Below are 17327 nucleotides of genomic sequence, written 5' to 3'. Positions count from 1 at the left end.
GGCAAATGATCAGCAAATGGAAGGAACAGATCAGGGAGAGATAAGATTTTATACTGAACTCATTTTGCATGATATACATACATTTTCTTTATAGTTCTGCAAAATGTTGGAACAGGCCAACTGGCCGTGTTTTACTTTAGCTACTCCCCTTTTCTCACCTAAAGTTTGGAACTGAATCCTCTCCTCAACTTTACTGCTCCAACACCTGATGTCTTAACTTCTGTTTTTTTTTTTTGTTTTTTTTTGGAGTGTGTAAAGTTTTGATAGCATTTTATGATGACTTTAAAATATACATTGACAAAATTGATATTTTAATGTTCAAATGGATTTGGGCTACTATTATTGTGTGCATTTTTAATGATATAATATAATATAATATAATATAATATAATATAATATAATATAATATAATGTTATTTCACATCATATTAATTTGTTTATTTTGTCATAAAAAGACACCATTGGATTTTGTTCAATATCTATCTTTATTTCTAGCCATTCATATCTATTTTTGTGTACTTCTGTTGTCAGCTTGATCAGGTATATTTTATTCAAGGCATCAGGTATTTCAGGCAAAGAGTATAAAAGTAAATGTAACCTTATAAAATTATATATTAACCTCATTGATGAGAAAGTCATCAAATAAGAAATAGTAAGAACTAGTAAGTACAAAGCATGACTCGGACATGACACTCAAATTTATCAGCAAAGTTGCTGCAGCACAAGGGGCACTACAAATAAGTACTAAATTATTTATTAACACTTGGATAACGTTTAAAACTTACGAACTCCAGCAGGTTTCCGGGGGATTTAGGGAGCAAAGAAATAGAGGCCTCTGTCCTTTGTCTGACGGGGTCCTCATTAGAGAGTTAAACCATACTCTTTGTTAGGAAATGTAGGATTTAAATGACAATAGCAGTGCTAATGGATCAATTTAGACGTGCACAATGGGAGCCCGTAGGATGTTAATGGGTCAGTGAAGCTGTGAATGGCCTAGCGCATGAGTCAGCACAAATATTTGGCTTGTGAATTATGCGACGTTGTGGTAAACATGTCTTGGAAGTGACAGTGGGCCGGGGCCTGTGTCCGTAATATTTGAAATTAAATATCAAGATGCCGCTCAAACATTTAGTTACCATCAGCTGCACAATGATTTAGGAAATCCAAACTTCCTCCCAGCAAGACTGAGCACATTTAAAGTTAGTTCTGGTGCCTTAAAATATTTGTTTTGACATCGACGAGAGCGGCTTGTTACCTCCTGCTTTGGTCGGTCAAATGAAGTGTGTTTGTTCATCGTGAGCAAAACAAAATTTCTGCCGAGGCACACCGGATTTTTTAGGGCCGACTTACCATTTAGCGAGGTTTATTCGTGATGGTTTTGAAATCTGCAGAGGATTTAATGATTTCTCCGTGTCAGGTTTTCTCCCGCTGTCTCATTTATTGGCGCACACAGGTCACATACTCACCCCTAACAATGCAGAAGGACCGGACCTTTATTTCAGATTGCCGCAGCGCGGTCCAGTGTGGTCCAGGCCAGAGAGGGCACTTGTTGTCCCCCAAGGACTTCGCCACATTCATTCGAGGACCAGCCCTCTCTCATTATTAACAGACACACTAAACGATGGGACACCAAACAATACAGAACAGATCCCTTTATGCGTACAAGTGCCCAACGTTTCAGCAACCACTGTGTGCCCTCTATCGCTTCTTCTTCTTTTCAGATACCTGCACATAAGGGAAAGATGTGTGTGTGTGTGTGGAGGGAGGAGGAGGGGGAGGGGGGGGGCACAAAAGATATCCTCAACTTTCCCTTTCTTCCATTCTGTGAAACGGGCCCATTTTAAAGCTTTTATTTGTGCAAAGCCTCTCATTAACTCCGCTCATGCTGCCTCCCTCAGCTTGCCATTGCTTAAGTACTGGGTGTTGTAAAAAAGCTACCAATTAGTCCCTCATCAGCTCCAATTAGGGGAGACAAAGCCTGAGTAAAGATAACTCAATGAGAGGGAGAGGTGGAGGGGGTGGGTGGGTGGATGTGTGTGTTTCTGTGTGTGTCTGTGCATAGGTGTGTACGCGCATGTTTGTGTACATGCGCGCAGGCTGTGCCAGAACGGCATAGTTTGTAATCACTGAAGAAACTTGTGGCCATTCAGCGTGACCCTCTGCAGCACAGGTCCATTCAGTCCTCGGGCTCCTCAGCAGACCATTTTCTGAGGGCCAAGTGTTGTTGTGCTGGGAAGACAGGCCCCCCAGGAGTCCCAGAAAGAGAGCCATTCAATCCTCTTTACCTGTTTGCAGCATATAAAGCAGCGAGGGCCAAGCCGATCTCTCATTATTGCCTCCTCCACTCTCAATACTTCCTTAAACTTAGGCCTCAATAAGAGCGAGCCCTTTTTAGAGGGGGAGGGGGGGGAATAAGGGACATATTGGAAGGGGGTGCCTTTTACCTTATTAGAACTGAAGTTGCACTGTCTTGTAATTACATCGGCGGGCAACAATGTGTGTTTTCATCATAATCTTGCTTGAATAGAGGATTTTTGAGGCAGTTAATTTGCGGCCCACACCGATGCATTAATTAATGAATTGAGTAACACTAATTTTCTCTATGCCGCCTCTCTCTGTTTGTTTCCTCCCTCTGTCGCCAACAGCTCTGGGCAGGCGCATCTAATAAAATTACCTCATTATGGCCTTTATTACAACACAGTAACCTGTTCATTCATTTGCTATTAAAGATTTTCTTTGAAAAGGGGGTTGGGATGTGTGATGGTTCCCATTCAACGTGGCATCTTTTCTGTGGGCAGTTCTAAATAATGAGGGGGACAAGCAGGGAGATATAATTAGGAACAAGGGGGTACTTCAGCGAATATTTGAAATCTTTTAAGGCTTACCCTCGTATGACGGTGATTAATTACTTCCAGAAGAGATTTTAGAGAAATATATTGCCAAGTTCTTTTTTTTTTTTTCTTCCACTTTATCTTTTGCTGCAAGAGAGATGACCTAAGCTTGTTAGAAGGATGTGCACAGGACTTTAATTTCGGCCCCTCTTTAATCAAAAGCACATCATGACATGTACTGTTCTCTGCAAATGGGCTCATTATGAAACAAATAAACATGTGAACACTGCGTTTAATGATGGCCACACATAATTGTGTCAAAACTTTTAAATGTGCCAGACAGGGGAATTCAATTGCATTAACATGTAATATATAATATGTATTACAATGTTTTGTTTTTTTTTGTTTTTTTTTGGGGGGCCATTTTGTCACCGGTAGCTGCTCACAATGTCAGACGTTAATGATTTCCGAACACCGTTGCGCAACACATTAATTTCTAATCTAAAGATAAACAAGGATGAGAGAGGGCTCATTATGACTGAATGATGGTCCTCACTCACAAAGCTTTGCTCATGACAGTGTTTTGATTTCATTTCTACAGACTACGCTGCACAGTTTAATGAGTTCAGCGGATACGGAGAATACAACCGACGTCTTTTGCTTCAGTTCAGATCTTCCCGTGGAGCCGTGACCTCTACAGGCCTCTGAAACATAACGCATGCGGTTTTTTGACAACTTGGCCAAACTGCTCAGCATTTTTTCAAATCTTTGTACTTAAGACCTTAAACACTTGATAGCCTTAACCTTGACAATTTATATTTTATTGTATTTCTTATTCTCCCTCCTTTCTACTATTATCTATTATTGTTATGTTTTTGCTTGAAACTCTGGCCAAACAATTTCCTTCGGGATAAATAAAGTTGTTCTTATCTTATCTTATCTTATCTTATCTTATCTTATCTTATCTTATCTTATCTTATCTTATCTTGTCTTATCTTATCTTGTACCGACGCTCCCAAAGACCGTAGAGGATTTGAACATTCTGGATAATGTCGGACTGTATATTTGTATAACAGATTCAACACTGAAAGAAAATAACAAAACAAATAAAAAGCTTTTCCCTGAGAACAGTAAACACAGAAAAAAAAACTGTCCAAAGTATATGCTACAATCCAAAAAAGAACAGATTAAATATCAGCAAATGTCCTTCAAGTTGCAAATGTTACTGAATTTAAGCACTGTATTCAATTTATTAGCGTAGCTGTGATTAATTAATTTTTTTTTTTACCACTTGTACCTTTTCATGTTTTTTTTTCCTCCCTTCCCTTCGTTTTTGATAAACTACTTTAATTGTTTGATTAACTATGAATGAGCTCCCTGGCCTTGCAGGACTTGCATGGGAACATATTGTATGGCATTACTGCCATCTGCTGGAACAGAAGGGGAACATATGGTCTGTGTCATACTAGCAGGAAAAACATTTGATATTTGATTAAAAACAAGCTGTTTTAGATCAATCAGAAATAGCTTGATCAGCCTTTTGTTTTTTTAGGTCTCCAAATTTGTCGACCACATAGATCAGTATCAATAATATGCCGCTTTTCAGCACAATATAACATATTCACAAAACTTAAATTTGGTGAAGATGGGCAAAAAGTATAGGAAATGTAATATTAATGTCAGAATATAAAATATGTTCGATAGTTACATTATTTTGAAGCAGACTAGAAAACAACAAATCTCAAAGCTATTTACCCCTATATAAGAATGTCAAGGGACAATTCTTGTCACATTTGAATTGGGACAAATATTTTTTTAAATACTGTTAGCTGGCAAATGCTGTTCCTTGTTTCCGATCTTGTATTTCGAAATTGAAAGTGCATTTTAAAGAGGTGCATGAAACACAGAATAGAAGTGCAGGGAAACAGAAATATCACGTTTCACGATAATTACTTTGCAGGTTGGTTTCTCCCTCTCTGCTGCATCCTCTTCTCTCACACCAACTAACTCAACGTCTTCTGCCCCTCCATCCATAAATCTCCACTTATTTATGAAGAATATTAATGACAGCTAATGCTGAATTACGATTATCTTATTGTAACTGTTGCTTTTATTTAACCCGCGTCTGCGTACATGTTATATTCAATGATAAATTCCATTGCCATGTTCATTTCAACTTCCTTCACAGTCCATCTGTTATAAATCAAAACTCAGCACACAGTCATCGCTGGAGATGAAACAATCCTACATAAATATTGCAGCAGTTATTGGATCAGGTTTTATATTCTCACATTCAAGAAACCTCATTCTTGCCTGACAACTGTAGCTGTTAAAATGTTTTGTGCTGTAGGTAACAAAAGCAAGCAGAACACGAGGCACCGACGCTGACGGACGAGATAAATAGGGCACTTTGAATTTTATTGCGTGGTTTTGTTATTCTTGAAAATAGGGGTGACATCAGCCCATTTTCGGCGAAACCCCCCGAGATTATATCCGATTATATAACCTTATTTCTTCAAAAAGAACGACAGGGCAAGATGAATGCAGGTAATGAGGGAAAGTTAACAAAAGAGGGAATAGCAACAAATTTTATGACTAAAGTTTACCAGGCTCAAAACTCAGCTTGAGGCCACGAGCGAAAAGTTGATTCTTCTTTTAGAGGGCTGGCGTTCCTCTTCCAGATATGACATACTACTTTACTCACAATTATATTTAACAGTATAACCAGTAAGGATTACAGTAACACAATACTAAAAGTGTTGTCAGATTTATGATGTCTGAAAAGGAGAGAAAAATAATACTTTTTAGAGGAGCTTTGAACATACCGAAAAGTACATTTTCTTTGCATTATTGAGCTCGAGAAATTTTTCAGCAATACTTTCCATAATGGCTAAAGCAGAGTGTCTCTACAGGAATCGGTGAAGTATGTTTGGTTTGTAAATAACGCCACTGAAGACGCGAAATTTGATAACCCTGAAAAAAAAATGCAATATCCCTTGATATATTACCACCCTCGCATTGTAATGATGTGTGATAAACAGCTTGGGTGCCACATGTAGTGGATTTCTGAGGATTTTAGGGATGACATTCCATTTTGCAGTGGTTGCAGCCAAATTGAATTCCTCAAAACAAATTGACGCCTAATCTTGTTTCTTAAAATCACGGAATACAGATTATTTCGAATGACCATTTTAGAAATGAATATTGCTGGAACACTGGACTTCACAATAACTTTTGGTAATTTAAGAAGAATTTGGTCATAAAAAATATGATTTTACCGAGGGAAAAATAGGAACATCATTTTGCCTTTGGGAACAGCGCCCTCTAGTGGAGAAAAGGAACAACACATGTGGACATTCAGTTTGATTGCAATGATTGCTGAACCGATTGCAATGATACGGAGTGATTTTTGATCCAAATAATTTCAAATGGGTTTAAAAAGTTCATTGAATTTGCCAATTAGCGGAAAGCCTAATCACTCCATCCAATTATTTGAAATGAACATTCCCTGCAGCCTCCAATACTCTTGTAATGAGTGTCATTATCGGGCTAATTAAGTGGATGAAAGACCTGGCCTGTGTGTGCAGAGAAAACTCAGTTAAGCAGCGCATTGTGCGCTCCGCTTGATGTTTATACTAATGATATACCCGTGAACTACTTTACGAAACAAGCAAACAAAACCTAAAAAACAACAACGAAGCCAAAAAAACAACTTGAAATCCACCCTGGACTTGCAAAGTGAAACAGAACAGATAAGTATGTCAACAAAGTAGTGATCCTTCAAACTACTGTCGATGCTGCTTCTTTTGGACATCTCTCACTCACGTCATTTATAAGAACAGTTTATAAAAAAAAAAAAAAAAATTCAAACACATTTGGAAGACTTATGCATCATCTGGACGTTGTTACTTTGCTGCCATGGCAACGGGACATCACATTGATGACTCTTACAGATGGAGACGAGACGCAGTGCAAGTCACAGTGCGAATTCATAACAGATACGTTCGGTTGATTTAAGTGTGTTTATCGCAGCTGATTTATCCGTGAGGTACGACTCGCTCTCTTAAACGCTATATTCAGGAGTCAGGAAGTGGGTTTTGGCGGAAAAATAAAAACGGTAAAAACAGCTTTCACGGGAGACTTTAATGAACGGTGAAAAAGGAACCATCTGCTACTGGACATGAAAATAACCATGCACTTCCACACGTTTTGTTAAAAAATTACAGTCACACATACTGTATATCATATAAAAATAAACATCTGTGTTTAAAAAGGCATATAGTGCATTCTGTTAAGACGTGTTAAATAAAACAAGCTAACCACTTGACTATTTACACCTAAGATAACGTATTTATATTCATCTGCTTCAAATATTCAAGTCAAAGTCCGATTTCTCTCGTAGCGGTTTCCTCTTCCTGCTCCTCTTGGGGCCTCCGCCTGTTCGAGGCAGAGGCTCCCTGAACTCCTCACCTGATCCCGCGTCCGCGACGTCAAGGTCGTCCCTCCAGCTGTCCGGCGCGGGCGGAAAGTCCTCCTCCGGAAACTGGACGGGTCGACCGTAGACTTTGCTCTGCAGGTCGGCGATGTCGTTACGGATGTCGGCCATCAGCAGAAGCAGGAAGTCAAAGGAGCCTGGAGGGCCCTTGGAGTGAAGTACAGCAAAGACAATTATGAATATACACTGCTCAAAAAAAAATATAGGGAACACTTCAACAACACGGTGGAACTCCAAGTCGATCACACTTGCATGAAATCAATCATTTAGGAAGCAACACTTGTTTTAAAGACATTACGTCAACGTTGGATCGGCCTGTAGTGTGGTTTTCCACTCCGATTTTGAGTGTGACTTCACATCCAGACCTCCATGGCTTCATACATTTGATTTCCATTGATCATTTTTGTGGGATTTTTGTTGTCAGCACATTCAAATATGCAAGAAACAAAGTATTTAATAAGAGTATTTCATTCATTCATTCAGATCTAACATGTGTATTTTAGTGTTTTAGCAGTGTACAATATCAGGACAGAAAAAGGAGAATGCATTTTTTTTCCCTAATTTTTAAGAAAAATTCTAGATGACGTTTTGGAACTTTGTGTTCATTTTAGATCATTAGTGGCAATGAATTAATTAATTTTAACTCCTCATGACATGTTCCTATTATTTTGCATTCACTTCATTTGATAAAAATTTAAGTAAAAACCAAGAAAGTTGCATTGTAGTTTTGACATCAGATAAAATCCCCTATATAATTAAATATATATTTTACGTATTCAATTTACTGATATATGGCCCAGCATTAAAGAGCATTATTTTATTAGTGTGTCATATTTTCTATAAAGAGATCCATGAGTCTACTTCGCACTTTTTCTATGATTTGTTAACACTAGTACCATCAATGTTTATCTGAATGATAAACACTCCGAAACCAGTTACATGATTATTTACTCGAAGTTCTTGTAACTATATCACGGAAGGCTCTCAGCCATGTTTTTAAAATATAATTTTCAGGGGAACAGAAACAAGTCAAAATAGTGCGACTTTAAGGTAAATAGCGGACGCCTTACCGGTGGTCCAACAGGCCCAGGAGCTCCTCTCTCCCCCTGGGTGGAGAAAACAAACATTTGGTTTACGCGAAGCCCCAGAGAGTACACAAAGATTTTGTGATTTTCCACCGAAAGAAGGAGCATTTTAAAGCAGACAGATCACATTAAGTTGGTATTTTGATGGGATAATAGCCGGCCTTCATTAGCACTGGGTGCTGCTCAGAGTTTTACACGCAAAAGGGAAATTTGTTGGGCTTGAATTCCTCTGCATGAGGAAAAAAAAAAAAAAAATAACATCACTGACTTTACCAATGAAATATATAGAGTATGTATATACTTTTTTGCACCCTAGATTAATGTTCCTTGGTCTTTTTATCTGTGAAAAACTTGAAAAGTGTAATTTGGTTATTATTTATTTTAGAGTGTTATTTATTTCATTAATAATGTTATTATTTATTTTCTGATTTTTTTTTCCTGTCAAGATCCCAGAAAGGGTTAATTTCAGGTTATGTGTGGCTTTCTGGAAAACAATAAATGCTTACGTTTAGACACCTCTGCGATCGTCGATTTGTGACAAACTGGCTCGGCCCTCCGTCAGAGAAGGGAAAAGTTATTTGTCCCTCGCGCGAAAAAATTCGGGGACCCCTGATTCAGACTTTTTTTTTTTGTGTTTTTTTTTTTTTTTTTTCCCAAATGCTAAGATAATTTCTTTGCTTGTCAGAATACAGTTTGCCGGCTAATTCTTCCCAATCCATCTCCAGCTAAACATCAGGATCACATAAACACCAATGGTGGACTCCAGCAGGAATAGGCTGATACTTTCAAATATCCGGAGTGACCGTCGCACAGGACCGGTCTTGAACTCGGCGCATCGACTCAATCGTGCAACAGAAATCATTCCTGACATATTTTGCCGGTTAACCTATAAACGGATAACGCCATATCGGCGCACGAAGCCGATTGGTTTTAAAGCAGCTGCTGTTAAAATTCAGCTTGGGTTGACCTCGGTGGCGATGTTTACCCGAACGAAGACGATTTCTCGTCAAGACCCGCCTCCTCGCGTCATAAAGCTCTCGATCCGATCGGCTCGGGCGGTCGGAGGTCACGCGTCACGGACGCCGCCGAAAAAGTTTTCTTTGCGAGACGGCCAACGCTCAGGCGCGCATTTTTATCGCCCGTGTACTACAGCGATTGTAAGAAAATCAAGACCTTTATGACGGGGATGTCGACCTGTATTTGGGGATTCTCGGGTTTAGTAGTAATATCCACAGCTCTATAAACAGTTAACCAGTCTGAGCAGCGTCTATAAGAACAATCACACGTGCACGTTGCATCATTGCAGAAGCTCGCGGTTGATCTACAGTAGCACACACATACTGACATATTGACCCGACTGCCATGTTTGTTAGCCAGGCTCAGGGTCACGCCGGGGTTGTGAGTGTTTAGGCAGGTGGTTTGAATTTATTACTCAGAGAGACAGATAACCATCACCCTCCAATCTATCCACACAAACATCCCAGCGGCACGGAAGAATACCAGGACACTGTGTCAATAAGTCAGATGCACCTAAAAATTCCTCCGCACGTTTATATGACGGGCAAAGCTGACGGCGTTACAGGTCAGATACATGGGAAAGACCTGAGAGAAGAAAAGTATTTATATCCTCCTCCTTGAGTGAGGGTTGTGATAAGGAGAATAATTAATACGGGAATGTTCAGCGACATGTCAAACATTCTGCTAAGGTGTGGAGAATGCATTTACATACCACAAATTGAATTTATTTGCAGTAGTTCAGAATCAGAATCAGAATGATCTATTTATCCCCCAGGGGAAAATTGTTTTTCAAGTCAAGAATCAAGATAGAACTCCACATCAAAATAAAGAATAAAAATAAAATATAAAATATAAAATATAAAATATAAAATATAAAATATAAAATATCATATATTTGATATATTTGATGTATGATATAATATATCATATATAACAGCTTACTGTTCTGTATATTTCCTGTGCATCTTGTATTTGCAAGTGCTATTTGCAGTGCTTACGTCCTGTATTGTAAGTCGCTTTGGATAAAAGCATCTGCCAAATGTAATGTAATGTAATATATTTATAATATAAATAATAATATAAATAATCTAATAATATAAATAAAAAAGGAACAGTATTTCAAAAAAAAGGAACAGTAAAGATTGAAATAAATAAATAAAAATAGAGTTAAAGGTATGTGAAAATATATAAAAATGTATGTAACGTATATACATGTATATTTACAAGTACATGTATGTGATTACACGTTGTAATTTTGTGTATAAGCGGGCTTTTAACATAGTTTGGAAATCAGCGTTTACTAATTAAAAGCATCATCAATCTAGTTTTTCCCTCATGTTTTTCTCAACGATATAATAAAAACTGACATTTGTACACTATATAGTTTCATACATTCCTAAGCTTATTTTCTGGTGTTTCCTTCATTCGCAAAGAAATATATCGATTTAATTCTAACTCAGTTCCATGGCGTCGCCAAAGCCAATCACCTGCATCTCCTCTGCACCCTCTTCTCTAACTGCAAATAAAATACCCGTCTGTAAAAAATATGACCGTTTTCATTATGAAATCATCGCCATTTTGGTAACCGAAAAAAATATCCACGAAGGCGACAACCGCTATATCACGTCATGTAATGAGCAATAGATTCCAAACTTTCCATCCCATCAAAATCCTCTTCATTTAATCTGAAAGGCACCGCGGGCCTCGCTTTCAGGCAAACATTCATGCGCCGGCTTTGGTGACAGTCGAAGACTCCGAGTCTTCGGAGGCCAACAAGTTGTCATCATTTTATCATTTAGTCTGACATTCACCTGCAGCTGTTCTGTCGGTTCGTCCCTCTGAACATGACAGTAATGACGGAGGTCGACCCGGGATAACATAAGAAAAGGCATTCGTGGATCTCACGTATGAAATCCGCATTGTTCCTCCTTTATCTGCGGCTCAGCCGTCGGCGGGGGTTTCTTTTTCAAAACCTTGCTCTGGGCTTCCCGGCAAGGCAAAGTAAAACATTCCTCTTCAAATTTTTTTTTTTTTGAAAGATGCTAACCACCTCTCTCCCCCACGAGCCAATTCGCAGGAACTGTTTGCGAACAACCCGCGATATTCCAAGCAAACTGCGGCACCCTAGAGATATTATCGCCGTTTGACGGAAGATCAGGAAAAAAAATTAGCGGGTTTGTCGCATTCGTAGACAAGCGCTTGGCGTCTGCATCGTGTGAACCGGCTTGGTTTTTTTAACTTTTTTTTTTTTTTTTAATCTGGTGAATGAAATCGCTGATGAGACGCATGATTCATCATTTCTTTTAACAGCTTCTATTATCGCGAAAGATGCCGTCGGAGCGAAAAAGCGGCGCAAATCGCTCCTGAGGTGACTCGTTTCCCTCTTTCCGACTTGTACGAGCTTGTGGGTAATACTGCAGGGACTAATTCTATTTTTTAAGTGCCCTGGCATCCGACTTATGTTTTCGCTCGCTGTGTAACTGGAGAGCGGGAGAAACAATTTAGGTGTTGAGAAATATCTGCTGAGAGACGCCGCATTGGCAGCGCAGTCAAACGGGGCTCGCTGGTACGCTACCGCTGAACCTGCGGCCTTCTTTTATGAGGCCGTGTTCAGTCAGCCAACAGTCAGATTGCGACGCCAACATTCATATAAACCCCGTGCCTTTAGGGAAAAGAGCTGAACCCAAACTCTTGTCAAGGGAAACGTGCATATTTAGAAAGATCGGACAAAAGTAGGCGACAAAAGTGATCGAATCTTACCTTCAGGCCGTCTCTTCCTTGTGCTCCTGGAAGTCCCTGTTACCGGCAAAACATAAGGAACAAGTCGTCAGCTCCACGCGCTCAAAACAAAACTAGAAATACATAAATGTTTTTTTTTTTTAAAGTATTACAATCACTGTGACTAAGGAACGGACCTTTGATAAAACTGAAAAAACAGAATGTGATAAATCAGTGTGAACAAAGTTCACGCATTCCTGAGATTGTAGTGTAAAGAACCAAAAAAAAAAAAAAAAAGCGTATTCATAAGAGATTTTAGCAGATACAAGAATGTGAATCCAGTTCTCTTCACGCAAATTAGTTTCATACCAGCTTGATTTTCCACTTCATTTGTAAAATCTGGTTTAAAGATAAAATTAAAGAAAAGGAATATATATATTTTTTTTTTTAGAATTAGGTTTTGTTGTCACGCTGAATACTTGTCATCAGCGGCTGGTTAAAAGCAAAATTCCTTTTTTTTTTTTCGTTTATCTCTCACATGTGCGCACACACACACACACACACACACTCGAAAACAAGCCCTTATCTTTCAAACCCTTCAAAATCCACGCCCGGTTACTCCATCGTGCACCGCCGCCGCGTGCCGATCCAAGACTAACTGCGAGTTTCTGCCTCTGGGCCGTCGCTGAGTGACTTCTGCTTAACGGGAGGGAGCGCTTTGATCGAGTTCCCGGTACAGTCATCATCGAAAAGAAAGCGTGATGAGATTGTGTGTGGAATCGGGCCAACAGTTTATAGCGGGACAAAACCTCCGAGTCCTCCGCCGTCGCGCATTCATCATAAACCGAAAGCCCGACGTGAACGCAGAACGTACGTGACCCGGCGGCCGGGCGTCGTAAATGTCGCGGGGCGTATTCGAGATATCGAACAGGCCTTCGATCCGACTTACGAGCGCCGAGATTGTTTTTAAAACCGTTCCAAAATCTGACTCCCAGCGACACACAAGCGGCGTTATAGATCGCTCCGTACTGTAAAAACAGCATTCCAGACCTTCTCGCTTTGGAGTCCCGATATGACTGATTGGTGTTGATAGTTTGATTTATCCATATCAAGACCGCATAAATACTTGCGCATTAAAAGCACAGAAATATATCTCCGTGGCCACATCCTGCACATTCTTGATTCGGATCCCACGCGTCAACACAAAAGTTTCATGCTCTCAGGCAAGACGAGGCGGCGTGCAAAAACACAGCCGGCCAAAGAAAACAGCGAGAGCTATAAATGGATTTGACGGTCTCTGTTGTTGCCATTAGGCATGTCATCATTTTTCACCTCGCGAAGGTGCGTCGGAGGTGTTTTGCTCCGGTTTCTCCGGTGACTTTCTCTTTTTTTTTTTTTTTTTTGAAAAGTGTCGGTGGAAAAACCAGAGACGCTTATTTGGTTCTTACTTCTGGTTCCGTCATAAATCAATTACGCCTCTCACGGGGGCCTGACTCACGATGCAGGATTACTAAATCATCAAATCATTTTGCTGAGTTAACCCCCTAATTCTCATAAAATCCACAGCGTGGACTCGAACAAAAAAAAAAAAAAAAGGAGTGGGAGGTTTTACTGTCATCCAGGTTGTAACTTAAAGCAGAACCGTGGAACTAAACCAACGGATAAAGATTGAAAGACTCCTCAAGTGCTGTAGGATACACAGACGTAAATATCGGCTGTATAAATATCGACCGATGCTTTTCTTACTGACCACAGGTCCACGTGGCCCCCGTTTGATGTGGGACAAGTCTGGGGTGGGTCCGACGGGCCCCATCAAGCCCCTGGGTCCGGGGGGGCCGGGGTGCCCCGTCTGTCCCGAGCGCCCCGGAGGGCCCTGTGGCCCCGGATCTCCTGAAATATACAAACTAACGTCAGGAAATTTAGTTTGTACCGGAAGAAAGACGGAGCCGATGGTTTCCGTATGCGGACTCGTGATCGACCGATCCAAGGCGAACGCCGGCCCTCGCGGGAAAAGATAATGACAAAAAGGATGACGTGATATTTCGTACGAATCCGCAGCTATTCGGTCCTTTTTTTTTTTTTTTTTTTTTTTTTTTTGATTCAGGAAATCCCCTCAGGCTATGTTTTCACTTCGGGCGGTCCAGGCCGAACGCCGCCCCTTCGCGGGAAAAGATAATGTACAGACGGATGAATGAATGAATGTTTTCTCTAAGTTTTCTGGTCGTAATGACAAAAACAATAACGTCGTATTTCGTACGAATCGGCATCGGGATCCTATCGATGCTTTTCTTGCGGGTGATTGAAGCAGCGTTGAAACAATTCGCTCTTAGGATTCTTTTTGATTTCGGGAAATCACCTCAGGCTATGACCAGATTAACTTTCACATCCTCGTTTTGTAACCCGGGGAAGGAAGAAGTTACCGCATGCACACGAAAACCTTTAAGCCACGTTGGAATGTGTATTTGATGACTTTTAATAAAGGTAGGTAACGCATTCCGTACGCTACCGTTCGTTGCGTTAATGTTTAAACAGATGACAGGAATGTACGGTATAAAATACCCCCTTTTGAGTCACTTTATATCTGACATTTCTATTTTCAAACGCATGCCACGTATTTACCTGGAGGGCCAGGGAGACCCTGAGGCCCCGGTAGAAACACAGGCGACCTCAGGAGTTTCTCAGTGGTGATCTGGTCCGGGACATCGGCGCTGTTTGACAGAAGGGCCATCTTAAATAAAGATGTAAAAACACTTAATGGAATGAGAAGGTAACCGCAGAGCGAATGAGTGATGCATCAAACCGAGCGCTTTCTCTTGCATAAACACGTTTTGTCTCTCGGGTCGAAAGCGATTAGGAAACGATAGCGCAAACGTACGAGCGTTTAGTCATTCCCGCGTCTCCGAAATGACTTCTAAAGATCGAATGTTGAATGGGACAGGATAATTAGACACCGTCGGGCCAACTTCAAGAGACATTATGTTGAAATGATACAGGCTGCCAAACGTGAAAGCCGATCGTCCATCTGTTAGAAGCTGAACCCCGGATCGGAGAACGGTCAGGCAACCCCTCTGAATTATTCAGCAGGACCGGGAAGGCTTCTACTCCATATGCTGGACGGCATCCTCGGAAAAAAAACGAAACAAAAAACAACTTCGATCCCTGTGTTACATCATGCGGAAGCGGCTGTCCCGCTCGGAGCCGGTTTCGGTTTCACCTGCTCATCGGCGAGTCTTACGCAAGACGGTAGACCAGGGGTGGGCAATTATTTTGACTGGCGGGCCACATTTCTTATTTAATTTTTATATGCGGGCCACCTGGCTGTAAATTGTAAATTGAACAACATCAAAATTGCCATTTAAAATTTTTAATTTTTTGACACTTAATTTGAACTTTAAAAATAATTGATGATCATATACATGTATATACATGTACTGATATTATTTTGTATAAAATCATCCACACAAAATTAAACGAAAGGAAAAAATTCAGGTGTTTGTAAATTCAATATTGATTAAAAATACTAAAAATATTCAAAGAAAATAGCTTGTAGCCGCATGTGGCCCGCGGGCCGTAAAATGCCCAGGTCTGCGGTAGACCATGACCCCGACGGCTGCTTGACCCAAAATGCACTCCTTTAGTCATACGAAAAACGGTAGGATCTATGAATTCAGATGATTTCATTTAACAAACTATAAAACAAGTCACAGCAGGATGTTTTTTCCTGAGAAGACTGAGGTCATAGCGGCTCCTCAAGACCTTCTACCAGTCCAAGGTAGCTAGTGCACTCTTCTTCGGTATAGTGTACCGGTTGGGCGGTGACAGGACCGGTGAGGTCAACAAGCTCAACAAGCTAGTGAGGAAAGACTGTTCGGTGGCGGTGGGGAGGGTGAAGGGCAGAGCGGGAGCCATCCTGGCCGATCCTGGCAGAGGAACAGCTCATTCAACCGGCGGTTCATCCAAACCGAACACTTTAGACCAGGGGTGCCCACACTTTTTCGCCCTGTGAGCTACTTTTCAAATGACCATGTAAACCTCCACTAAAAATGCTGAATATATATTTAGTGAGTATACTTAACACAAGTAATGTTTGGGGATCTTGCATAAACCTTATGGTACACTATAACACAGTGCTTTTTTTTTGGTAAATATGTTATTCTGATGACTTGAATGGAGTCTGCAGCATAGTTGAAGTTAGCTGCGAGAAAAATGACTGCCCTCCTGACAGCTGGGATTTTAGTCCCTTCACCTTTTTCCTTCTCAACTCACTTTTCCGAGGGAAGTCGGTGTCGTAGTTTTTATGAACGGTCTGAAAATGCCGCTCCGAATTTCCCTTTTTCGATATAGCAATGGCAGACCGACGGATGAGGCAAACGCACTTTGAAAATGGCAATAAAAAAAAAAAAAGTCCACCTCCCATTCCGTTTTAGTCTTTTTACTTACCACTCATTTTTATACCCATAAGTTTAGGAGACATATATTGAAGGCTAACTCGCTAGCTTGCTAAAACGCATGCTATGAGCACGTGCGCAGTGACAGAAAAGGTCAGATTGGACAGACCGACTGTCAGTCAAGTGACAAATTTAATAATGAGGATGATAGGCTGACGTCTACGTTTTAATGCCATGCGATCTACACACACCACCTTTGCGATCGACCGGTAGATCGCGATCGACGTATTGGGCACGCCTGCTTTTGACGCTCCTTCTTGCACACGTCCATCAGATTGTGGAACAGCGGTCTGGACGGCACAAAAATCTGACGGTCGAAGGTGCATCTGCGTGTCATGGCCTAACGCCATTGTCTATTGTTATCCTCGTTGGTCTCAGCCTGTTCACATCCTGTTTATTTCTGTCACTGTTTATGTTCTGTTGTTATTATTTTGGCTCTCTATTCTAACCCTTGCTGCCCCCCCCCATTCTGTTGTCTATTCTTATCCAGTTGTTCACTCTGCTGTCTATTTATTCATGCATTTTGCTGTCTTATAATTGCCCCTTACTTGTCTCCCTATTTATATTATATTCATATTTATTGATACTATAACTGTTATGCCACTGTGACAAGAGAATTTCCCCTATGGGGATCAATAAAGTATATCTTATCTTATCTTATCTTATCTTATCTTAAACATGAATTCCAATGGAATGGCGGAGAGGTGGATCACACTGAGGATAACCTGACCCC

At 40.6% G+C, this 17327-nt stretch overlaps 1 protein-coding gene across 1 annotated transcript in view; it reads right to left on the bottom strand.

The window, feature by feature from the left end:
* Window positions 1-6959: 6959 nt before the first annotated feature.
* Window positions 6960-17327, bottom strand: part of ccbe1 (collagen and calcium binding EGF domains 1) — a 49364-nt gene continuing 38996 nt past the window's right edge. The window contains exons 7-11 of the mRNA XM_086153050.1: window positions 14766-14874; window positions 13897-14036; window positions 12189-12224; window positions 8397-8432; window positions 6960-7473 (exon numbers count right to left, since the gene is read on the bottom strand). Coding sequence (XP_086009176.1) covers window positions 7198-7473; window positions 8397-8432; window positions 12189-12224; window positions 13897-14036; window positions 14766-14874 — 597 coding nt within the window. The 3' untranslated portion in view covers window positions 6960-7197. The remainder of the gene's footprint in view (window positions 7474-8396; window positions 8433-12188; window positions 12225-13896; window positions 14037-14765; window positions 14875-17327) is intronic.

Source organism: Fistularia commersonii, chromosome 9 (genome assembly GCF_037954325.1).
Source record: "Fistularia commersonii isolate RoL2024-O1a breed Wild chromosome 9, RoL_Fcom_v1.0, whole genome shotgun sequence".
Lineage (NCBI taxonomy): Eukaryota > Metazoa > Chordata > Actinopteri > Syngnathiformes > Fistulariidae > Fistularia > Fistularia commersonii.
This window is presented reverse-complemented; position numbering and strand designations above follow the sequence as displayed.